At 35.7% G+C, this 27,039-nt stretch overlaps 1 protein-coding gene and 1 long non-coding RNA gene across 2 annotated transcripts in view; one reads left to right on the top strand and one right to left on the bottom strand.

Annotated features, from left to right (window-relative positions):
- LOC309855567 overlaps positions 1-27,039 on the bottom strand; it is a 1,258,688-nt gene that overhangs the window by 543,702 nt on the left and 687,947 nt on the right. The window lies entirely within an intron of this gene.
- Positions 1-27,039, top strand: part of DIAPH2 (diaphanous related formin 2) — a 919,476-nt gene that overhangs the window by 572,714 nt on the left and 319,723 nt on the right. Inside the window, exon 24 of the mRNA XM_082715955.1 lies at positions 618-743. Within this exon, the coding sequence (XP_082572081.1) occupies positions 618-743 (126 nt within the window). The remainder of the gene's footprint in view (positions 1-617; positions 744-27,039) is intronic.

The following is a 27,039-nucleotide window of genomic DNA, read 5'->3' as shown; positions in this document are numbered from 1 at the left end:
GGGGTAATTAAAGCAATTAATGATAGTGTTTGAGGGCACACTGAAGCTTTATTGTTATGTATGTGCATATGTATTTCTGGGGTTTGCTCTTAATTCTCTTTATGTATCAACAGTAATTTTCACATCTCTATGCATATGAAAAGTACTAAGGATAAAAACTTTTATCATAGATGTTGGTTTTTAAGACTCAGGATGTTTCAGCAAAAGAAAAATATTTGAACCCTTTTTATAGTTTATATCATTTATATAGCCAAGAACATGTATCAACAAAGTAAGATCTCTTTGAACCTTGGTTTCTCTTTAATCTTCAAATTAGATTTTAAAGAATGAATTATTAGGAATTCCATCAATAAATTTAAATAGAAATGGCTTCATTTGAACTAATGGCTGAATAAAATGGTGACATTCTCTTATTAAACATGATTATTTGGGATATTATATTACACATTTTCACTTATGTCATGGAGAGTAGAATCTTCATGAGCAGTAATTCAGAAAAATGTGAGTTGACTTTGTGGAACTATTCTGCACATTAGAAAATAAATGATACTGTTTTCTTTTAGTTTTTTGGAATATTTGGTAAAATACTCTAAATACTTTTGCACATTGTTCTTTAGTTTCAGCTCAAATTCTCAAGAGCAACCTTACAGCAATGGAACAACAAATTATTAATCTGGAACGTGACATCAAGAAATTCCCCGAAACAGAAGATCAACATGATAAGTTTGTGGAGAAGATGACAATATCCTTTATTTATTCAAGCATTTTGTTTATTAGTTTCTCTCTCTTTCTCTCTCAATCTCTTTCTCTCTCTCTCTCTCTGCCTCTGTGTGTGTGTGTGTGTGTGTGTGTGTGTGTGCGCGCGCGCACGCACGCGTATGCACAAGGAATATGTATTTACTGTGTAGTTCTAAAATTACCAGTCTATCTATTCAGGCTGTCTGGGTGAGTTTGTGTATAGGCTGTTTTTATATCAACAGCATAAATTTTAGTTGACAATGTTTCGAACTGGGTAGAGTAGGCAAGGAAACAATTATATGAGAAAAAAAAAAGGCCGTTTCTCAAAGAAGCATTTCATTTAAAGGTCCAATAAATATGCAAGGTAAGTCTTATAAGGCTTCATTAAACCAAAAACAAAACAAACAATCCCCTTATGTAACCAGTTGGTTAAAGGAAATGATCACCATAAGATTTTTTGGTCAGGCACTTTTTTTTTTCCTCTTTGCATGTGTACAGGTATTTCCTGAGGGCACACATGAATATTAAAGGACAATTCAGAAAATGACTAATATCAGAAGACTGAAAGGATTGAGAAGGATAGGTAAAATGAATGCCTGGTTGGATGGATAGATGAATTGATGAGGAGATTATGTATTTAAATAAATTGTAGAAGCTATGTATATAACATTAAGCATTTCCTTCTAAATAGATACTTTTAAACCCCATTTTATATACAGTACATTCAGATAAAACAGAAATATATGAAAGAAGAACTTGAGATATAGCATTTAGATTGAATTATTTAATGTTAAATCTAGCATCTGAAGATAAACTACATTAGAGCTGGGTTGTTTTTTTTCTATTTTGGTTTTCAGAAGTTAAAGCCATATCCTCCTCCTCTAGGTTTAAATAAATATCTTGAATTGCTGATCGATCACCATTTTATATCATTAGAAGGGAATAAATACTGTAAATTCTTTATCTGATAATAAGTAAATTCTTCAACAACTATATGGAAGTAACCTTGTTTCAAGGGTAAATCTATTGCCTTTTTCTTCTGTGATATGCTTACTTTCCTGCCAAACATAGAAATTACGGTACTTAACTCAAATTACTTGAGAATGGCAATTTAGATTTATGTGAAAAATGGTTTTTCATTCTAAGGCTTTGGGTTCATGAATCAATACCGTATTTTATGTTGTCCATTAGTGATGCCAAGTACTTTAATAGCTAGGAATACTGGAAACATAAGTTTGTGGGTGACTAGAGGCAGGAAATCCTCAAAAATAACCTTGGATTATATAACTTCCCTTATCAGGATACTTAATGTGAAGATTTAACTTTATGATTTAACTTTGATTAGATTTTCCTTGCAAATATATCATATTGTCTTGTGGCTGAAAACACTACTACATCTTTCAGCTTTTGATTTTGGTTCTTGCCTCATATATTTGAATTTAATTCCTGATCCTTTTGTTCTTTTTAACGTTTTCTTCTTCGATTGGCTTATGGCCACATAACAACATTAAGGAGGCTTTGTTGCTCATTTATTAAAAAAAAAAAAAAAGTAATTTCCGACTCATGAACTTGGCCTAGACTATTTTATTTCTGTCTTTTTTTTTTTTTAAGATTTATTTATTTATTTATTTGACAGAGAGAGATCACAAGTAGGCAGAGAAAGAGAGAGGAGAAAGCAGGCTCCCCGCTGAGCAGAGAGCCCGATGCGGGACTCGATCCCAAGACCCTGAGATCATGACCTGAGCCGAAGGCAGCGGCTTAACCCACTGAGCCACCCAGGCGCCCCTATTTCTGTCTTTATGCAGGTAATTAAGCACTTTAAAATGAAAATCCGGAGCCTTCTGTATCTGTATGTTACAGATGAATGGTTATTCTTCATTTAAGTGGCACTAAAGTGTGACTGTTTGTCCACAAGGGGATTGCAAATGATACTAAAATGTACGGGGCTCTTACTTTGCATATTGTACTTTTTTTGAAAAAAAAAAAAAGAAAAAGCACAGCAATTTATTTTAGGTAAAAAGTTTAAAATATTAAGTTGAGTTGGTTAAAAACTCCAATTTAGGGGCGCCTGGGTGGCTCAGTCCTTAGGCATCTGCCTTAGGCTCAGATCATGATCCCAGGACCCTGGGATAGCCCCTGCATCAGGGTTCCTGCTCAGCGGGAAGCCTGCTTCTCCCCCTCCCACTCCCCTTGCTTGTGTTCCCTCTCTCGTTATCTCTGTCAAATAAATAAATAAAATCTTTAAAAAATAGTAAAATAAAAAGTCCGAATTAATGAGCTACGATGATAAAACTGTTGCTCAAACTATTCTTGCTTTGGAAGACTCCATAGGCACCCACTGAGAGTTTTAATCTAGAAAATGACAAACAATATACATGATCTTCGTATGTATATATGTTATGTGAATTCTGGTGCTTAGTTAATATTTTTGTACTCTTCTGGCACTTCTGTAAGAGAAGGATATTTTAATCCAGAAAGGATGCTGTAGGGCACCTGAGTGGCCCAGTCAGTAGTTAAGTGTCTGCCTTCAGCTCAGGTCATGATTCCAGAGTCTTGGTGTCCAGCCCCACATAGGGCTCTCTGCTTAGCAAGGAGCCTGCTTCCCTCTCTCTCTCTGCCTGCCTCTCTGCCTACTTGTGATCTCTGTCTGTCAAATAAATAAATAAAATCTTAAAAAAAAACTCAGGAACTTCAATAACATTAAATTAAATCACCACCTTTTTGGTGCATGCATGTAAAATATAATCAGATTTAGAAAGGATAATCCAAAACTTTTTAAAGGAAATGTAAAAAATAATAATAATAACCAAGAAAGTAAAAAGAAAAAAAAAGAATAAAACCTCTTCTATGAATGGAGAGTGGCTCAGGCTTATTTCTGCATCCTGAAAAATAGCCAATAGCTTTAGAAGGAACCTTATCAGCTCCGTCTCCCTTTCTCTGTCCAAAATTGGTTGCTTTTTCTGACTCAAAAAAATAGATGGGAAGAGTAAACAAAACTAATTTTATAAGGAAACGAAACGGGGAAATGTGAGGAAATTGCCTTATAAATCTAGCCAGTAGGGAGGTTTTAGGATCAAAGGGGATGATCTGTTATGGATAAACCAGCACTATATATATACAGGAATGCACATTGTTCAAAAACCTAAATAATCATGTAGGGAAATTATTGCTATTACCCCGATTTTTTTTTTTTAAAAGCAAAGTTCTTGGTATTCTTCATGGGCTTATGCTCATTATAATATTGGAAGTTGTAGTTCACTTGTGCAGTGAATTAAAATAGAATCTATATTTTTTTTACTAAGTTTAACAATGATAATATTCTCATTTATTGAATGTTTCCTCTGTATTAGACATTCCTAACTTTACATATTTGAACTTTTCAAAGATGTTCTTATTTATTAAATGAGGAGTATTTTTCATATCTGATGGTAAAACTGACCACCCTTATGCCTGTTTCATTATTTTAAGCTCGAATCGTGTCAGAATAACTTCAACAGCTCATGAAGTTATTTGTAATAGCCCTGTTGGTTTTAATTCATTAATTTCTAGAGGCTTCTCTTTTTCTCTTTGAAGGTTACAAGAAATTATATACTCTACGTGTGTGTTTGTCTCCTGTTGCTAATAATGGTGGGGTGAGGTTCAGAATGACACCTGAAATCACAGAGTTTTGAAAAACAGCCCATACTAAAAAGAGATGAGAGGCAACACTGTGAATGGACTGCTAACCAATCCTTAGGACTGTTCTCTGATTTGACATTATTTGTGGGTTCCGATTTTTGCATTTGTTTTTTTCTTCTTCACCAGTGGTGTGGCTGCACAAGAGTCTTTCTTGCCTTTTTTTTAAAACAAAGCATCACTTTTACTTACTGCTCCTTGCTTTTTCTGACAGGAAAGAACACCATCTTAAAAGTGGGCTTCTTAGACTTTTAAATATGTGTTGTGATTTATTCTTCGCATCTTAAACTGGATAAAAAGCATATTAACAACAATGTTGACCTTACTGCTTATATCCTGTTGACAAATTTCTTACATTTACTCACATAGGTTTTGTCAATGATAGGGCTGTCTGTTGCCCAAAACCAGCTTAGCTTTTTGATTGACTGATGGCAAAATCATTTCACCAACTGGAGGGCAGGGAGTGTAACTCAGCAGCAGGGGCACCTTTAACAAGTTGACAAGAAGAGCTAACAGAAGGTTAATGACATTAACACCCATCAACTATCCACTCCCAGGATTTCCTCATATTAGGAAGGAAAGTGTTTTGAAGTAGTTAAAAATTTTATTCCACTTTCTTTAGTAAGAGAATTTTTTCAAAATGAAAAAAACCACAGTTATTATTCAACCACAAAATGTTAATCACATTTGAAAACGTGCCAGTAACAGGTTTTTGTGAGGTAATGATTCACACTTTGTGAAGTAAATGCCATGTAATCACCAAAACAAAAAACAAAAAGAAATGTCAAAAGCTAACTCCTCCCCACTTTTTTCATATGGATATAGTAATCCAGACTGTTTTCTAGCTCCTGAAGAAAAATGGAGAACCTTAGACTAGTCTGGAGGAAATTTCACTGGATCTGAATCTCTTTCATTACCTCCAAATTGCCTGCTGGTCTCAAACTCAGAAAATTAGGAGGTTCAAAGCAACAAAGCAAACTTTTTTATGAGACTGCTTAGGGAGAGAGGGTCCAGGATTAAATCAACCAACCAACAAATAAACGTTGTCAGTAATGGAGATAATTCATACACTGAAAAGCAAATTGTTTTAGGAAACCACATAGGGAAAATACTGCCTTTTTAAAAAGAAAGATAGTTACCATTCTTTGAAATACACACTCTTCATAATAGTATCAAGTCTTTTATTTTAATTATTTGTGCCTTGATTTGAAATAGTCAAATATAATAATAAAAGTAAAAGTGATAATAAAATAGTAATAATAGCAAACTGTTTCGGGAATGTCATGTGCCAGTCATAGTCCTAGGAATATATACACAAATATGTATACACACACACACACACACACACACACACTCATACACTCATACACAAATAATCTCAAGTAATGTCCAAAGCAATCTTATGACTTAGGTACTACTATTAAAACCACTTTAAAATATCTAAATATTGAGTCTACAGAGGTTCAAAGATTGAACCACATGTGTGAGATCACATATATAGTAAGTCTAGTTAATGAGAGCCAGGATTCAAGTCTTGATTTTTCAGACTCTAAACCTTGTGCTCATAGCCATGGTATTGTATAGCCCTGGAATCAGAAAACTTTATAAATCTGAGATAAACTCCACATTTGTTCACTGTCTAACTATTTATTGTTTCCTTTCCAGTCTCCCTCAAATGGGAGAAATTTTCTTCTGGAAAGGTTTGTAAACTAAGTTAAAAATTAGCTGCTCACTTATACCATCTCCTCTAGAAAGCCTTCCTTAATCATTGCAATAAAAAAAAAAAAATTCCCTATCCCTGCATTCTTACAACATCTTAATACTCTGATTATTATACTTGCTAGCTTACTTATTCTCTGCTTATATGCATGTCTGTTTTGCACACTGGGTTATTAAGTCTTTTGAGATACAGATTCTTACTCACTTTTGAGTACTCTGCAATAAACCTGGCACAGTGCTTTGTAGAAAGTTATCTTAATAAATGTTCTGCAAGTAAATGGAAAGCCTTAGCTTTTTATCCTGTCATAACTTCAGTTTGACAAAAGAAAGGAGTCTAAAATGTTTCAAATATTATTCCTTTGTTATGTTTTAATTTAAAATGAAGATACTAAGAATTATCTCTTAGATGGAAGTTACATTCTAAGAAACTTTCTGAATGGAGCAGGTGTTTTTTAGGATCTGTCAGGACAGAAGTTTTCTATTAGAACAGTCTTGCTTGTTTGAACTTCAGCACAAAATTACCTAGACTATGAGCTATCTATTTCAAATTTTGTGTAGGGAATTGATAGACATTTGGTTCATGATGCTAATGGTGAGATGAGAATATACTTCTCAGTTTAAAGGATGCATAAATCCTTTTAGGCCACTAGAGACTAATAGGGGAAACCATCTTTTCAGAACATAAAATGGGATGTATTTTGTCTGAAAGAGTTAATGTACCCCCCCAATCTGACAAATTCTCATTATTCCCACCAGATGCTAAGTTTTAAGAGATTACAAGTTTTTCTATAAGACTTATTAACATTGAGCAGGGATGACATTTTTTTTTAAAAGCTTAAAAAAATAAATAACCCAATATAGTTACTTTTTTTGATGTGCACATGTACTAAATAACAGGTAACATACAAATGTCTTTATATATATATGTATATATATACATATATATATATAATTTAAAGCCATTTTGGTATTTACAAGGGCATAAATTGGGTATCATACCATATCATAGATTCATAGCATGAATCTATGAGTTCATTTCCTTTTGTTTTGATTTAAAATTTACTAAAACTTTATTTTCATTTAAGAAAGGCATGTATAGCGTGTTGAATATGCAGTTTATAGACAGTGAAAATGATATTAGTATAACTATTCAAGTAATACACTCTTGTAGTAAACTCTCAATCATGTACTATTTTTATAATGTAGAAAAATATATCAGTATCTTTACCTATAGTAGAAATCTATATAGTTATTTATAATTAGGATCAGTTTGAGATATAGTTTATGAAAATTACAGCAAGTAAACTTAGCTTTTCATTGAATATTTCTAGCTCTTTTCTACTGGTTTTAAACTTCAATATATAGGAGATGAATTAGCTTTATAACATAACTACTCAAAAACATGCAAGAAAAAAAACAAGTCAGTGTGTTTAGTAATCATGTGTTACAAAGGTAAAAAAGGATAATAACCAATTTCATTGTTCTAATTCATTAGTGAAGTTAGAAAGATAAAAAAATATGTAACCAACATCACTAAAATTACCCAATTGAATTTTGATGAGAATGGAAAATCAATGAAAAATTAACAAAAGAACTATAGAAAAGCTTTCCAAAATCATCGGTGAGAAGAGGAATATGACAAAGTCACCAATTGATGTTGTTTGGGTAAAAAAATGTCATGAGTAACAGTTGAAAATGGTTCTTAGGGGTGAAGGTATCAACCCCTCTCTACCTCATCAAAAGCAAGCATTTAGTAAATGTCTTTCTCATGGCTACTAAGGCATTATCAAATTTATGCATAGAGGGGTGCCTGGGTGGCTCAGTGGGTTAAGCCGCTGCCTTTGGCTCAGGTCATGATCTCAGGGTCCTGGGATCGAGTCCCATATCGGGCTCTCTGCTCGGCAGGGAGCCTGCTTCCCTCTCTCTCTCTCTGCCTGCCTCTCTACCTACCTGTGATCTCTCTCTGTCAAATAAATAAATAAAATATTAAAAAAAAAATTTATGCATAGAAAATCTGTTCAATTACTGATCTCTAGATTCTTTTATCATGGGACTGATTTGAAACCTAAAGAGATCCTATTTCATTTTACACACTGTTGAGAAATACTCTGCCCATTCTGTTTGCACCATATATATAAAAGTACCTTCAAATTTTAATGTTCTATACAAATGCAAAGCATTTTTATTCATCCATTTGAATTATTTTTTTTTTAAAGATTTTATTTATTTATTTGACAGAGAGAGAGATCACAAGTAGGCAGAGAGGCAGGCAGAGAGAGAGAGAGGAGGAAGCAGGCTCCCTGCTGAGCAGAGAGCCTGATGCGGGACTCGATCCCAGGACCCTGAGATCATGACCTGAGCTGAAGGCAGCGGCTTAACCCACTGAGCCACCCAGGCGCCCCCATCCATTTGAATTAAAAGATACTTTGACTGAGTAACAATAGACCTAAATTCTGGTCTTAGTCTTTGCAAACTTAGGAAAAATCTTCTGTTGTCCCATTTATAAAACGAAAACAATAATAATTGCCTTGCCTACCTTGCATATGTTCTTATTAGGACTAGGTATAATAATGACTTTGAACATGCTTTGTAAAATGGAGAAAGCATACATAAGGTATAATTTATCATTCTGCCCTAAACCTCACAAATGAGAAATAAAGTATTTCCCCCCAGGGAAAATCTTTATCTACAAACATGGTCTGCTTTTGTCCAACTTAATTTTATCTTTTTTTTTTTTTAATCTAAGTTCCAAATTCCCTTTTTAAAAAAAAAACTGAAGACAGGTACATTCTTTAAAATGTAGTGAATGACTATGGAGGAAGTAGTATGCTTATGCTATTCCAAGGGTATCCAGATATTAGGTATTAAATAAATCTCTATTATTTTTCACTCTGGTAGAAGAAAGAAATAACAAATGGAATTTGAAGATACTTGAATACTCCATGAAAGATGATACATTAAATGCTATGGTACTTAGCAAGTAAGATTAAAAGGTATTTGTTGTTTTCAAGAAGAAATGTAGGGATGCCTGGGTGGCTCAGTGGGTTAAGTGTTGAGAGCACATCTATGAGAAGTCACTAAAGCTTAGTGTTTTATAAAGTTTAGTTATGTGGTATTGGTTATAAATGCACTAAAAGTTAACCTAGTAAAGGAAGTTGTTTTGATCAGCTTCATAGAGGAGATAAGATTGAACTGCTGATATACAAGTGCTCTGTGTGCATAAGTTTACTGTATTGGGTTTTGTAATAATCATCTTTTGTACTGCAGTTGCCTGACACCTACTAGGGCTCAATATGTCCGGTGAATGAATAAATACATGATTTGCTCTCTGCTAATATTTTACTTCAAGGATATGGAGTATTTTTTAGAAGTAGTTGTTAAAAATACTACATACTCTCACAGATCATCCAAATTGTGATGCTGTTAGACTTTGAAATTCATTTAATGTCTTTATTTAAATAAACCCTCCAAAAGTCCCACCCATTATGTCTGATTAGATAAATATTAAAATGATTTTTGCATTCCAGGAACTCACCCAAAGGAGATTGTATTCTAGGATGGGGTTGAAGGAGGATATAAATTTAAGATTCAAGGGGATAAACTACATATTACAGACATTTTTGTATTTAAAAACAAAATCTACCCTTTATTTCCTTTCAGTGATTCCCACATAATTCAATTAGATATCTAAAATTTACATTGAATGTTAAAAAAATAATTTATTGGAGCGACTTGGTGGCAGAGTTGGTTAAGTGTCCAACTCTTAGTTTCACCTCAGGTCATGATCTCAGGGTCATGAGATTGAGCCCTGCATCAGTCTTTGGGCTCTGTCTGGAGTTGGCTTGAGTTCTCTCTCCCTCTCCATCTGCCCCCCGCTCATGCTCTGTCTTTCTCTCTAAAATAGACAAATCTTTAAAAATGTTAATTATTTATAGACACTGAGATATGCGGTGCCCTATATCTTATATGTCATTTGCAAATATCTTCTCCCATTCTGTCAGTTGTCTTTTGGTTTTGTTAACTGTTTCCTTTGCTGTGCAAAAGCTTTTGATCTTGATGAAGTCCCAGAAGTTCATTTTTGCCCTTGCTTCCCTTGCCTTTGGCAATGTTTCTAGGAAGAAGTTGCTGTGGCTGAGGTCGAAGAGGCTGCTGCCTGTGTTCTCCACAAGGGTTTTGGTGAATTCCTGTCTCACATTGAGGTCTTTCATCCAATTTGAGTCTATTTTTGTGTAAGGTATAAGGAAATGGTCCAGTTTCATTCTTCTGCAAATGGCTGTCCAATTTCCCCAACACCATTTGTTGAAGAGACTGTCTTTTTTCCATTGGACAATCTTTCCTGCTTTGTTGACGATTAGTTGGCTATAGAGTTGAGGGTCTATTTCGGTGCTCTCTATTCTGTTCCATTGATCTATGTGTCTGTTTTTATGTCAGTACCATGCTGTCTTGATTTCTCTTCTGCTCTGATCTTTATGATTTCTCTTCTCTGGTGGATTTAGGCTTTCTTTGCTGATCTTTCTCCAGCTCATTTAGGTGTAGGGTTAGATTGTGTACTTGAGACCTTTCTTCTTTCTTGAGAAAGGCTTGTATTGCTATATATTTTCCTCCTAGGACTGCCTTTGCTGTGTCCCACAGAGTTTAAACAGTTGTGTTTTCATTTTCATTTGTTTCCATGAATTTTTTCAATGCTTCTTTAACTTCCTGGTTGACCCATTCATTCCTTAGTAGGATGCTTTTTAGCTTCCATGTATTTGAGTTCTTTCCAACTTTCCTCTTAACGGTTGAGTTCTAGCTTCAGAGCATTGTGCTCTGAAAATATGCACAGAATGATCCCCATCTTTTGGTACCGGTTGAGACCTGATTTGTGACCCAGGATGTTATCTATTCTGGAGAATGTTCCATGTGCACTAGAGAAGAATGTATATTCTGTTGCTTTGGGTTAGAATGTTCTGAATATATCTGTGGTGTCCATCTGGTCCAGTGTGTCATTTAAGGCCTTTATTTCCTTGTTGATCTTTCGCTCAGTTTATCTGTCCATTTCAGTGGGGGGAGGGTGTTAAAGTCCCCTGGCCATTATTGTATTATTGTCGATGTGTTTCTTTGATTTTGTTATTAATTGGTTTATATAGTTGGCTGCTCCCATGTTAGGGCCATAGATATTTAAAATTGTTAGATCTTCTTGTTGGACAGACCCTTTGATTATGATATACTGTCCTTCCTCATTTCTTATAGTCTTTGGCTTAAAATCCAATTGATCTGATATAAGGATTGCCACCCCAGCCTTCCTTTGGTGTCCATTAGCATGGTAAATTGTTTTCCACTCCCTCACTTTAAATCTTGTGGTGTCCTTGGGTCTAAAATGAGTTTCTTGTAGGCAGCATATTGATGGGTTTTGTTTTTTCATCCATTCTGATACCCTGTATCTTTTTATTGGGGCATTTAGCCCATTAACATTCAGGGTAACTGTTGAGAGATATGAATTTAGTGTCATTGTATTGCCTGTAAGGTGACTGTTACTGCATATTGTCTCTGTTTATTTTTGTTCTACTAATTTTAGCCTCTCTCATTGCTTACAGGACCCTTTTTAAAATTTCATGTAGAGTTTGGTGTTTGCAAATTCTCTTAGTTTTTGTGTATTGGAAGCTTTCTAATTCTCCTTCTATTTTCGGTGAGAGCCTAGCTGGATATAGTATTCTTGGCTGCATGTTTTTCTCATTTAGTGCTCTAAATATATCATGCCAATTCTTTCTGGCCTGCCAGGTCTCTGTGGATACATCTGCCATTCCTATAATTCTACCATTGTATGTCACAAACTTCTTGCCCTGAGCTGTTTTCAGGATTTTCTCTTTGTTGCTGAGACTTGTAAGTTTTACTATTAGATGATGGGGTGTGGACCTATTTTTATTGATTTTGAGGGTGGTTCTCTGTATCTCCCAGATTTTGATGCTTGTTCCCTTTGCCATTTTAGGGAAATTCTCTACTATAATCCGCTCCAGTATACCTTCTGCTCCCCTCTCTCTTTCTTCTTCTTCTGGAATCCCAATTAGTCTAATATTGTTTCATCTTATGGTATCACTTTTCTCTCGAATTCTTTCTTCGTGGTCCAGTAGTTGTTTGTCTCTCTTTTGCTCAGCTTCTTTATTCTCCATCATTTGATCTTCTTCTTTTTTTTTTTTTTAAAGATTTTATTTATTCATTGATAGAGAACACAAGTAGTCAGAGAGGCAGGCAGAGAGAGAGAGAGAAGCAGGCTCTGCACTGAGCAGAGAGCCCGATGTGGGGCTCGATCCCAGGACCTTGGGATCATGACCTGGGCCGAAGGCAGAAGCCTTAACCCGCTGAGCCACCCAGGCGCCCCCATTTGATCTTCTTTATCACTAATTCTCTCTTTTGCCTCATTTGTCCTAGCAGTTATAGACTCCTTTTTCTATGGCACCTAATTATTAGCTTTTTAAATTTTAACTTGGTTAGATTTTAGCTTTTATTTCTCTAGAAAGGGATTTTATTTCTCCAGAAAGGGTTTCTCTAATATCTTCCATGCCTTTTTTGAGCCTAGCTTGCACCTTGAGAATCGTTCTTCTGAACTCTAGTTCTAACATATTATCAATGTCTGTATTGATTAAGTCCCTAGCCATCAGTACTGCCTCTTGTTCTTTTTTTTTTTTTTTTTGTGGTGAATTTTTCCACCTTGTCATTTTATCCAGATAAGAATATATGAATGAGAGAATAAAATACTATAAGGGTGGCAAAGACCCCAGAAAAAAGTATGCTAACCAAATTAGAAGAGGTCCAAAACCAGGGAGAGAAGGGGGGAAAATAAATAAAAATTGAAAAATAAAAAATAATGTGTATATACTAGACTGGTGAATAGAACAGAGCCACCTACTTGATTTGGGGTGTATTTTGGTCTCTTAGAAGAAACTACCTCCCACAATTTTAAAGAAAGAAAAACTTACATATTATATATATACACAAAAATAAGGGTAAACACGATAAAGGGATGGAATATGACTACAAAGATGAAAAATTTTAAAAAGTTCTACAAAAGGAATAAGAAGATAAGTTGGTTGGAAAAAGAGAAAAAAAAGGAGGGAATGTGCTTAGGTTGGAGACTAGAACAAGGCCATGTGCTAGATTATGCAATATTTTGATCTATTAGAAGAAATTATATCCCACAATTTTTAGGAAAAAGTCTGCATATATATACAAAAGATAAGGTTAAATACAATGAAAGGATAAAAAAATAACAATGAAGGTTTTAAAGATTTTTTAAGGAAAGGTATTGTTAAGATAAACTATTTTAAAATGTTAAAAGAGGGAAAAGGAAAAGTTTAAAAAATAGAATAGGAAAAAATTAAAATTAAAAAAAATTAACTTTGCAAGACTAAAGGATCATGGGGGAAAAGCCACGAATTCTGTGTTGCTTTCCCCTAGCTCTGAAGTTCTGCTGTTCTCCTTGATCTGTGAGTTTGGTCTTTGCTGGATGTTCTTGCTGATCTTTTGAGGGAGGGGCCTGTTGCAGTGATTCTTCAATGTCTTGCCCAAAGCAGATTTGCACCACCCTTGCCAGGGACTGGGCTAAGTAATATGCTCAGGTTTCCTCTCGGAGCTTTTGTTCCCTGAATGGTTTCCGTATGGCTTTGGAGGTCGGATATAAATATGTTAGCCTCCCAATCTCCATCCCAGAGGAGCCAAGAGTTTGGGGCCCTGCTCCTTAGTGTGCCCTCAGAGATAAGCAGTCAGTCAGTCCTCTCTTCCTGGTCTCTGGCCTCACTCTGAGTTCGCCTGGCCTGTGACTGAACTTTTCTGTCTCTGGTGCATGGCTCCATTTGGAGTCTCCAAACCCAACAGATTCTTGCCACACGGCTCCTCCCATAGCACGAAGGAAATTCTCCCCAGATGCGCCACTTGTCGGGTTCCTGCTCGAAGAGCAGTGGTCTGACTCTGCTTCAGATCATGGTTTTAGGTAACCCGGGTCTGAAAGCTCACTCTTCGGCTCTGTCTCTGTAGTCAGCTGCCCCGCTCCGATACCTGGCATGTCTGCCACACTCAGCCATCCCCGATCTTTGACCCTTTGGGACCTGAGATCACACTCTCCCCCTGAGGGCTCCACCCCCACTTAGCCTCAAAGCGATGTCCCTGAGTGGAGCAGACTTCTAAATGTTCTGATTTTGTGCTCCACTGCTCCACCTCTTGCTGGGAGCCGTCCCCTCCTCCCACAGTCTGGCTTCCCTTTGCTTCAGATTCACTTCTCCACTCATCCAACCTTTCAGAACGTGGTTGATTTTCTGCTCTTAAAATTGCTGCTCTTCTCTTCTATCTCCTGTTGAGTTTATAGGTGTTTGGAATGGTTTGGTACCTATCTAGCTGAACTGCTAGGATCTGATGTCATTTCAGGCTGCTACTCCTATACCGTCTTGCCCCCAGAATCTATTTTGTCAAATTTTTAATGCCCAAATATGCCTTGTGAATAAAGCATTTGTATACTGTGAGGTATGTAAAAATGAATAAAACTTGGATGTTTCATGTCAGAAACATATAAGTTTTTAAAGCAAATCAACACTATACCCAAGTGATAAGACAATATAGGTATGAGGTATATCTCATTGTAGTTTTGATTTGTATTTCCCTGATGATGAGTGATGTTGAGCATTTTTTTTTTTTTTCATTTGTCTGTGAGCCATGTGTATGACTTCTTTGGAAAATTTTTTGTTCATGTTTTTTGTGCATTTCTTGACTGGATTTTTTTGTTTTTCAGGTGTTGAGTTTGATAAGTTCTTACTAGCCTTTTATCTCATATGTTATTAGCAAGCATCTCCCATTCCATAGGCAGCCTTTTAGTTTTATTGATTGTTTCCTTTGCTCTGCAGAAGCTTTTTATCTTGATGAAGTCCCAGTAGTTCATTTTCACTTATCTTTCCCTTGCCTGTGGAGATGTATCTAATTAAAAGTTGCTGTAGCCAAGGTCAGAATGGCTAAAATTAAGAACATAGAAAATAACAAGATGTTGGTGAGGCTGCAGAGAAAGGGAGACCCTCTTACACTGTTGGGAAATACAAACTTCTGCATCCACTCTGGAAAAACAGTGGGGAGGGTTCCTCAAAAAGTAAAAAATAGAACTACCTAATGAACCAGTAATTGCACTACTAGGTATTTACTAGTGTACCCAAAAGATACAATAATACTGATTTGAATGGGCACATGTACCCTGATGTTTATAGCAGCACTGTCCACAATAACCAAAGTATGGAAAGAGTCCAGATGCCCATCATCTGATGAATGGATAAAGAAGTGATATATCTATATATGTCTATATAGATAAATATACATATATATCTAACTATCTATATACATACACACACACATAGACACATATATTGGAATATTACTCAGCCATCAAAAAGAATGAAATCAGGAGGTCCTTGGGTGGCACAATTGGTTAAGTGTCCAAATCTTGATTTTGGCTTAGGTTATGATCTTAGGAGATTGAGCCCTGGGTGGGGTTCCACAATTAGTGGGGGATCAGCTTGAGATACTCTCTCTCTACCTCTCCCTCTGCCCGTCCCCCCACTTGTGCATGCTCTCTCGCTTGCACTCTCTCTCTCTCATAATTTTTTTTTTAAAAGAATGAAATCTTTCCATTTGCAATGACATGGATGCAGTGAGAGTGTATTATGCTAAGAGAAATAAGTGAATCAGGAAGACAAATACCATATGATTCCATTCATATGTGGAATTTAAGAAACAGAGCTGATGAACATAGGGGAAGAGAAGGAAAAATAAAATGAGATAAAAACAGAGGAAGGCAAGCCATAAGAGATTTAACTCTAGGGAACAAACTGAGGGTTGCTAGAGGGGAAGTGGGTGGGGATATGTGGTAATTGGGTGATGGGCATTAAGGAGGTCACTTGCTGTACTGAGTACTGGGTGTTATATGCAACTGATGAATCACTAAATTCAACCCCTGGCACTAATAATACACTATATTTTAACTAATTTGTATCTAAATAAAAAAAGACAATATGGGTATGATTAATGTCACATACATATTGGAAAATTTATTCTATATAAGATCTTTGGTCTACATAGAGTGTTCACAAAGTCATCTTAGTAGTAATTCAGAGCAATGGAAGATCACTGCTGCTGAAAACTTGGAAGATTTTATGAAAGTTACAGATCAAACAAAGACTCATTCATTAAAGATTTAAAAATGTGTTTAAAGAACATCAACTAGGGCTGTTTGGCTGAGAGTAATGAAAGTTATTACTACTAAAGAATAAAAATCTCAGATTCCACAAGTTCAAGAATACTCATCTCAAGAGTTTGAACAGTATTTGGTGGGTTATAAGGAGCTGAAAGGCAAATAACTCTCATTTTTCTTCCCTTCTGTTTCCAACTACTATGTGGTATTTGCCCAAATGGGGTGATTTTTGCCACCTGCCAACTACTGATTTAACTCAGGAAATAAATCAGAATAGTTTCCAATATGATAAAGGTGTGTGTGTGTGTGTGTGTGTGTGTGCATGCATGTGTCTGATGAGGCAGGTGGATGTTTTTTTACTTTCAATTTTACATTTAACTGCCCTATACTTTGGATTTATAATATAATAATAACTTACATACTTCCTTCATACTTTATAGATTAAAAATCTGTTTTATCTTAATTGTGCCTCCTTTAAAATATACACAGTAAAAGCTATCATATTAAGTCTTGCACCTACTTGATGTTTTTGAGGGTTCATTCATTTTACAAATTTTTTTTAGTGATTTTCATTATATGCCAAGCATTGTGCTATGTACTTGAAATACAGTGGCAAGCAAAATAGAAATGACAATGCTTATCCTCAGGGAGTTTTTACGCTGGTGAAAAAGATAGGTGTTAATTCCACAAGGAACCATGGCAGGTGACATGGAAGAGAATTATATCACCATGCCAATCCATAACCCAATTAAGGAAGGTTCTCTTGAGAGGGCAATGCTTGAGTTGACATGTGAAGGATGGATAAGAATTCAGGGAAGGGGTGAAGATGCATCATTCTGCCTGTTCATCTATAGGTGTTAAGGATGTTTGGCAGTTTGCTAGTTGGTTGATTTAAATAGCTGCAATTTCAGGGTCATGAGATAGAGCCCCACATAGGGCTCTATGCTTAGTGGGAAGTCTACTTGAAATCTCTCTCTCTCTTTCTCCCTCTGCCCCTCCCCACTTATAAAATAAAATAAATAAATCTTAAAAAAAAATGAAGTTGGAGCATTAGAAAACTCTGAAACTGAACCAAATACTAAGGACATTTTATGTTCCAAAAATTCTGTTAACTTTTCCCCCCAAAGTTGCTTTTCCTATTGGCTAGGGATTGAATGTCAGTATTTTTGAAAAGCTATCTCAGATTCATTGGAAAACGTAAAGCTCTATGAACCTTGTGGGAGCTTGAATTTTTCAGCTAAAGAGGTTCGAATAGATTTAGCTATCCATCCAGACTTTCACATCACCAGAGATTTGCCCATTGCTCTTTTACATAGAACTTAACTACAGTGGTTTCCTTTTTCAACATTTACTTTTTATTTAATCAGCTTAATGGAGAGCTACAAAAACACTGGATCAGTTTTTTTAAATAAAAATGAAATGCAGCTGCTCAATGGTTTAGTCTTACAGAAGAAACCTGCTGCCTGCAGGAAGTTTAGGTGTTAAAATGTTTTGTTTCATTTTGTTTTTTTAGTACCAAAAGATCTAGTTTTGGATAGCAAGGTCCTATCTTTGAACTGCATGTTGGTAAAAACCTGATTTTGATTTGTGGGGTGTGTGTGTGTGATGAGATTAACATTATTGATACATTAATTAAAGGAAGATTTCTATAATTTTATTAACTTAGTCATGCTACATATGAAGCAGATTCCCTCACTATTTGTTTTTCTGCACATATCTTACGTATTATTATTTATGTTTTTTATAACATAAATGCCAAGGTGTGTTTAGGTTAATAATACTAATATTGAGCCAAAACTCATTTTCCTGTCCTATAAGTCATTGCTTTACATTTAAATCTTAATATTATTGAGAATAAAGTGTTTTAATACTTACTGCCTTTAGAGGAAATAAAAGTATCACCTTTCAATAAGTTAGTCTGAACCTAGGAATTCAGGAAAATGAAATAATTCCAAGTTATGCAAGTAAATACATTTAAATACAAAGGAACTATATTTGGTGATCTTGAATGTCCCTTTCAGCTCTAAAAAAGTTCTTATATTCTAAATATTCTAAATCCAGTGTAGTGTACCTTTCCTTGTTCCACTCAAACATTAAATGAATATGTAAATGTTGAATTAATTTTCCCCCTGATAGTCATTGCACTAGTATTGATAATATTGATAATGTGTTGCTATTGATAATAATATCATTGATATATTGTGTATTAATATATTATATTGATTATATTAATTATTCTATATTATATAATAATTATTAATATATTGATAATATATTCATCAATAACATTGATAATATAGTACCATAATGTTATTTCTATGGAAACAGATTTATTCATTCAGCAAATATTTATATAAATACCTACTATGTGCCAAGCCTTATTTATGTTTTTCACTAAGGATTCAGTGTTAGGAAACTTTTGTGTCTAGATAGGTATATAGATACAGATATAAATATATGTCTGTCTTTGGGAATATATTCCAGTGCAGTAGAAAATCAAAAAACAAATTTGTAGTATAATACCAGAACACAATAAATGATAAAGATGGGCAAAATGATTAAAAATGATAGTGAAGCTTTTATTTAAAGATAAATTGGCCAGGGAGGAACCCTTCTGAGGGAGTGACATTTAAACAGAAATTTGAATCAGGGAATGATTTCTGTGAATAACTGAGAGGAAAGCTTCCTCCACAGAAGGTACTACTACTAGTGCAAAGGCTCTGAGGTGTGAACATGTGCATGGAGTTGGTGAAGAACAGCAACAAGACCAGTGTGGCTAGTTTACATTGAGAGAGGCAGAAAATAAGGAGAAAGAGTAGTGAAGGTGAAACCATGGAAGACCTTGTTGTATGATGGAAAGCCATTTGAGGATTGAAAAGAGGATAGTGGCAGTTACATAGATGAGGAAGACTGAAGGAATGGGAAGAGAGATTGTGGCAGTGGTAAATCAAAACTTCAGTTTCAGATCTGTTAAGTTTGAGACACTGTTAGGCATCCAAGTGGAGATGTAAAGTCTAGCATATTTGAGACTAAACCCTAGGGAAAGATCTAAACTAGAGATAAAAATTTAGGAGCCATCAGCATTTGGATGCTGTTTAGAGCCTTTAGATTAGGTAAGATTACCTACTAGGTAAGATTATAGAAGAGAGGTCCAAGGACTAAGGTCCAGATAACTCCAACATTTAGAAGTTAGGAGGATGAGAAGAATTTTAACAAAAGAGGTGGGGAAACCAAAGGTACAGCTAGTGTAATAGGAGGAAACCAAAAAATTGTACACCCATGGAAGCCAAGGGACAAAAATATTTGAAGAAGGATCCTTTTGACTAGAATCATTATTCTGTGTCTTGACTAAGAGGTGCTGTTGTGGCTTTGTTAAATTAACATTTATTAAGTAGAGCCAGTTCAACAAGACTATAAGAAAAGTTTATTACTCATAGGTCCTAGAGGAAGTACAAGCAGGCCTCAGGGGGCCATATGGGGGAGGTCAGGGTAGGGCAAAAGCGAAGAAAGCTACAGGCCTTGATCAGAGTAAATGGGTGGAGCGCTAAATGGGGTTCCTGGGCTAAGGCCAGATTGGTCAATTCAAACCCATGTTTTGTTAAGCTCCACATGGGTCTTATCTAAGGCATGCACAAGGGAAAGGCCCTGGGAGGTGGAGGACACTGTTGCTCATGAGGGCTGCTGGGGAAATCTTAATCAAGAACTTAAATTTACTTGTGATTCTGTGGGCTGCTAGCTAAGCTGTGCACTTTGGGAGGGATTAATGTCAGTTCAAGGCCCCTGCAGCAAAATGGATGCTGGGGCAGCAGTATCATGAAGTAGTTCTGCTAAATTCTCAACAGGTATTATGTATAAGGCATTGAACACAGCAGAGAAGAGCTAGTGACTTCAGAACCCTCTTAAAGTATTTTATTGACAAAATGTAGACACATATCATGCATTTCTAATTTCACTTTGCTGTTTGTTCAGATAGCGCATGCAGAGAGTTATGTTAGATTTTTTTCTTCTATTGCAGCTGACTCTTTCTAGATCAATCAGAATGTCCCCATTTTTCAACTAGATCACAAATAAGTGCCGTGAGCCATTCATTTCATGTTTTTAGAATCCTTTGCATTAAAGGCTGTGAAATGCTTTGAACAAGTATTCAGTGAAATCTCGATTATCTGGAATTCCATTAGCATATAGTCCTTTACAGATAGCCAAGATTTTCAAGTTTGAGTATTAACCATTTGAATGCTGGAATCATACCCATTTATTTTGGGATTTGACAGGAGAGGGAAATATTATTCTGAGGTCCATTAGTACATTGAGCACCAGCTATATGCTAGGTATTTTATTAGACATGGTAACTATACCTTATCTGCCTCTATAAACAGAATGTTTCAACTATAATTTAACTATATTTTAATAAGCTGGGGTAATCAATTCCTATAAAGTGCTTCAGAAGTATTTGTCCTGGTAATACAGTATTGTATTTCTCCATCCTACTTTAGGTCTGAAACTTTCTTTCATGATTTGCTTTAACAATGTCACATTAGTGTTCTTGAGACACACACGATTGTCCCTTTGTGTGAATACATGTATATATGACTGTGTCTTTCTTCACTTTTTCAGTCTTTCTATGTGGATCTGTGTCTCACAGAAATAAACATATACAGACACACACACAAAACATCACACATTTTACAGGCACTTTATTGAAGCAAAAGTGGCTACTTATGCCCTGCCTACATATTTGCACATGCCTTTGAAGCCATCAGAGCAACCTGTTCAGATGTTTAATCAGCCCTTTTACACATTTCAGCATAGTTCCATGGCTTCAGGGGCTCCCTTACTGTTGGTCCTCCTCACCTCCCACCCTCCAGGAATTCAGGGATAGCTAATCTTCTGTCTCTTTAGGAATGACTTTACTCTCTGGATTCAGTGTATACTACCCATGTTATTGCTCTTAATTTCTGCAAGTGTTATTCTACCATTATTTTTGTTCTAGTTCCTCATTGATCCAAATCAGTACAGAGTAAGAACATCAAAGCTGTAGTCAGTTGACAGTAGTACAGTAGTGGAGATGAGAGGCTCATTCAAAACATGTTCTATTCCCTTGGTAGAAAGCTGGGGCATTGCATGCCTAGCTAAGAGTGGTACCTTAATAAGACCCATCTGCCAATAACATGCAGAATGACTAATAAAGGGAGACTCTGAAAACAGGAATATCACTTCAGAATGCCTAATATTTCCCATGCAACAAGCACTATTTGGGGGCCTTCAGATAGATTAATGAGACAGTGTCCTGTTTTCATGGAGCTTCAATTTTAGTTGGGGTGGAGCTGGAGGAAGGATTGGGGATTGAGTTGTGCTAGGCACCACTGAAGGAAATAAAACAGTTATGTGGTAGTGACTGGGTACTACTTTAGATTGGGAGGGCAGAAAAGACCTATTTGTCAAGGTGATATTTGAACCAAGGCCTAATATATACAGAGGTTCCAGCCATGTAAAAATCTAGGTAAAAGCATTTTGGGTAGGGAGAATAGCTTATTCAAAATTGTGAAAATGGAACTAAGCTTAGCATATTCAAGGAACAGAAAAAAACCCCTATGGCAGGTGTGTGGCCAACAAAGGGAAAATTAATAGAAGATAAAAACCGAGAAACAGGTAAGAAATAGATTATGAGTTAGCATGTAAGTTAAGCTAGGCACTAGGGATCTTGTGGAGAATGCTCCTAGTACATGCCCCAAGAGAGTTTGTAGTACAAATAATGTGTTGTTGTTTTTTTAACTTTAAAAAAATAAGAATTTAGCCCACAACTTTGGAAGAACCAATATTGCTTATTTCCTGTTTTTTATTTGATACAAATTATTTTGTCTCATAAGGATCTGTTGCCAACATTTATTTTGATGATGAACTTTAAAGTCTATGTTTCATTTACTGTCTGTTTGAATAGTATTGTCTTTATGTGCTGTGCCTGAGAATTAGAGCGATCACTCATCATTCTTATTGGAACACCACCAGAACATCTGGCACAATGTCTCCTGTAAAGCAGCTATGCTCTCTTCCTCCAAACAAATGATTCTTTGGTGGTTGGATATCTTGTAATTTCTCCATTTATGTCATTCTCTGCTATAATCTAATGTATAAAGTGGAGTGGGAGAAAAGAAAAATTTAACCCAATGAGCCACCCAGGCGCCCGAAAAGAAAAATTTAGAAATAAACATATCAACCTTTTATATGTAAAGACTCACATCTCAATTTGTGTTGTTTTAGTAAAGTGTGAAACAAAAAGTGTATAATTATAAATGTAGTTTTTTAGTTTTTACTCTTGGTAAGAATTTATTTATTTTTTTTTTACCAACACATGTTTTTAATTGCCTGATCTGTTTTGACTTTGTAAAGAGAAATAACTTACCTTTGCTGTATTTGTCAAAAATGACAAGCTAACTCTTTGAGCCAAAGCAGTGTTCATGAAATGTGATTTTGTTGACTTCTTGAAGAGTAGCACAACTTATTTTTGAAGTATCTTTTACTGTGGTTAAGATTTCCATGGTATAAAACAAACTGCTTATTTGGAAATTGCAACATATTGCTAATCTACAAGAAAAAGATTTCTAATATCTGTTATCAAACCAAGAAATGTGTTGCACTGGAAATGTGTACAAATAGAAGAACTGATTTTTTTAGGATGGTGCCACTTAGACTGTGCATAGAGTTAATTGTAAGATAAATTAACTCTTCAATTATCAACTCTTATATCTGACTCTTTATACATTAAGAATCTGCAGAGAATTTCTAAGTTATTAATAATAAGAATGCTGTGTATGAAATGTATTGGGGTGCATCAGCTGGATTAAAGTGAGATATTGCAGTAAATGTTGCTCAGCTTTACCATCTGTTATGTATTCTTTTTGGATAATATTTCAATCTATTAAATTTTTTTTTTTTAATTAACCTACTTTAGGTTATAGCAAAAAACTATTAAGGACTAGTCTCAGTTCACTGACCTTTCCAGTGTCCTAAGATCTAAGATTTGCTTTTTTTTTTTTTTTTTTTTTTGTAGGGGGTTCTTCGTAGCCTCATTAAGATGAAAAATGACAGACAGTCCCTAGAAATAGAACATGCCAAGCTCCCAGTTGTACTGCTAACAAGTAGTAAATCCTATTAACTTTTTTATTTATTAACATATAATGTATTACTTGCTTCAGGGGTACAATTCTGTGAATCATCAATCTTATACAATTCACAGCACTCACCATAGCACATACCCTCCCCAGTGTCCATCACCCAGCCATCCTATCCCTCCCATCCCCTAGCAAACCTCAGTTTGTTTTCTGAGATTAAGAGTCTCTTCTGGTGTATCTCCCTCCCCAGTCCCCATTAACTTCTTAACTTTTCTGACAAGAACTAAATTTGGCCCTGAGGTAGTCTTTCTGAAACTACTTGTTTGCAGGAGCAGTGATTGAATGCACTTAGAATCTGCTTTCACTAAGTAGAATGGAAAAATCATGTCAGAGTGTCAGTTCCTGCTTAGTGAATAAGATATTCCCTAGGGTATAAATTAAGGCCTTAAATACATAACTTTTTTAGGGTACCCAGACTCCATTGATTTCTTTGTAACCTCTGTATGCAAAATTTTACCCATGTGACTTAAAAGACTTAATACACAACCAAGCTGTCCAATTTTGACCCCCAAAATAGTTTACTCACCTGGGAGGGTCTGGTTCAAAATGGTCTCTTCCTTCTAATGAGTGAGCTCTTTGTAGTCTGTTAGCTTGCTGCTCTCAGATCATTCAGTGAAAGAAACTTGCATATCATTTAGAACCATTTATGAAATGAACCATTTTGATCTGAAAAAATTAAGCACTGTTGGGCTAGATAGTTCACCGTAATTGAAAAGTTCCAGCAGAAAATATGTAAGTTCTGTTTTCTAGCCACTTTGTGTTTGTGCAGTGGGGCTCTTGGCAGCTCCCTAGGTTATTTTGAGTGGGCTACTCTTCTGTTCCTCCCCTTGTTATTAGTTTGTAAAATAAAACAAATTACTGATCCTTGCATTGTGCTATTACCCATGCCTGAGTAATTTCATTTATAAAGAATTTCTTCATTTATTTATTATTTGCACTCTACTTCCAAAACAATGTATTTTGGCTTATTTTTAAATTTTTCAAGTTCAGATCAACAGAAAATTTTTCCAAGTTCTATTCTGAGGAACACTTATGCCATAATACATTTCTCACTTACTGTGCTATAGTAATATGTTGGTTTTTGTAGCATTTCTCTGACACCTAAAAATAACTATATTAACAAAACATCATGCCTAGTGTCTAATATCACTTCCTTTGAAGTGTATAGTCTATTGGAAAAGAATATGAAACTTAAGAGTTATGTGCCTAGATCGATCAATTGTGTAATCTTGGGAAAGTCACTTACCATTTCTTGCTCCAATTAGGAGTAGTGGTTAATGCAGGGGCGCCTGGATGGTTCAGTCAGTTAAGCGTCCTGCTCTTGATCTCAGCTTCAGTGTTGGTCCCAGGGTTGTGAGTTTAAGCCCCATGTTGGGATCCACACTGGGCATGGAACCTACTTTACCAAAAATAAAGAATTTCGGGGGCCCAAAACTGCCCCAGTGGCTCAGTTCGCTAGGTGTAGAACTCTTGATCTCAGCTCAGGACTTGATCTCACAGTTGTGAATTCAAGCCCCACACTGGGCTCCACACTGGGCATGAAACCTACTTAAAAAAAATATATATATATATAGAAGTAGTGGTTAATGCTTACTTCCCCAAACTTTAAAGGTTTATAATAATCAATGCAATATGTATCAGTTGCAGATAAATTGTGGAAGTCATGTGTTTTTCCCATTGTTAACACCAGGTAGAGTAACTGTCAGTTGAATTGAAAATTACCAAGCACCTCCCATGTACTCAGGCACTGTTCAGACAAATGGAAGAGAGAAATGCTAAGACAATATCCCTATATTAAAGAGCCCACAGTGTTGTGGGGGGGGGGGGGGACAAGAACACAACAATGTGATAAAATTCATGGTGGAATCAGTGGCACAAGTGAGATAAGCCAAAGTGTCATAGCTGGCAGGAAGTGGAATCAATGCGTTCTGACTAGGAGTTGGGGGAATAGGTGAGAAATAAGGATAAAACAAGAAAACATGGGAAAATACATCAAAGCCTCTTTGCAGATACTAAGACACAGTATAACTATCAATGCCACTTACTTACTTTAATAGACATTTGCATGGTATTTGCTGTATGCCAGACATGTTCCAAATGTTGAGTATGAGTTATGAGAGTAACTTATTTAATCCTGTTAACAGCCACAGTAAGGTAGATGCTATTAACTTCATTTTACATGATAAGAAAATTGGTATAGAGGAATTAAGTCGGCCAAGGTTGCATAGCTACTAAGTGGCAAAGCTGATTTTGAGTGGGAGTGGTTGGACTCTAGAGGTGGCATGCTTAAGCAGGTGGCTATACTGTTTTTCTATCACTCCACTGACACAGAAGTTGATACCTTTTCTTGAATCCAGTGCTAGAGTCCCTTGTATAACATTCTGATAAGTGGCCATCTGGATGTCTGAGTACCTATAGAAACAACAAGGACCTAACTAGCTCTTGTCTGAAGCAGACAGCTACATTTTTAGACAGCTGTAGTTACAGATCTGAATTTGAGCCAAAATCTACTTTTCCTGTAACTTCCACCCACTGGTCCTGTCTACTTTCTGATACAAGATGGACTAATTCTACAACTTCTTCCACATGAATACTGTTAAAAGTTTCTGAAAACATCTCCATCCTCCTGCTTGAATCCTGCATTGTATTCTGCCCCAGTGACTCAGTTCGCTAGGTGTAGAACTCTTGACCTCAGCTCAGGTCTTGATCTCACAGTTGTATAAAAAGAAGGTGATATGTCAGAGTTATTAACAAATTCCATGATTTCATTGATCACCTGTTTATCAAGTTCCCACTGTGTGCAAAATGTTCTACTAGATGAAACCAATTGGAGAGAGAATTAATAGCAAGACATGTACTCTATACTGAGCTATTGAGTTCCTACCTGAGATGTTAACAATTATCACCTAAAATGCAAACTGATAAATAGAACTATTGTCTATGCTTATTGAAGGATTTAAATAAGTGGTGGCTTGCTATGTATATCTGTACATGTACATTAGTTAGCCCACAGATTACAAGCCTGTGAGTTTATCCAGTTTTTATTCTTCACAACAACTAGCATCAGGCCTGTATAGAGTAAATGAACAATGAATATTTATAAATGAGTGAGAGAAGTGTAGTATTCATTAATGCTGTCCTTCAGATAATTACTGTTATGCTATTCATACATGGTCATAACAACGGGGAAAACAGCTTTACTTTGATGTTTGAATTTTTTTAAATATTCCATTTGCCAAGCTAAGTAATAGCACTGGAGAAGCAAATTTACTCAGTAGAAAGTGATTCAGCAGCCAGAAGTATAGGACTTTAATAGTATTGATAAGTTCTCAACTCTGTTTAAAAAGATTTACTCTTATCATCTCAGAAGCTCTCTGACACCATGTGAGCCCAGTAGAGACATTTTCTAGGTTATTTTCATGGAGTTCTCCTTTGGTGCCCATTATTGTGACTAATATTGTTATGACAGTGGGGAGAATTCAGCAAAAACATTGAATATGTACTCTGACCATTCATTTTGTATAAAGTCTCACACAGTCA

Source organism: Mustela nivalis, assembly GCF_964662115.1.
Source record: "Mustela nivalis genome assembly, chromosome: X".
Classification (NCBI taxonomy): Eukaryota; Metazoa; Chordata; class Mammalia; order Carnivora; family Mustelidae; genus Mustela; species Mustela nivalis.
This window is presented reverse-complemented; position numbering and strand designations above follow the sequence as displayed.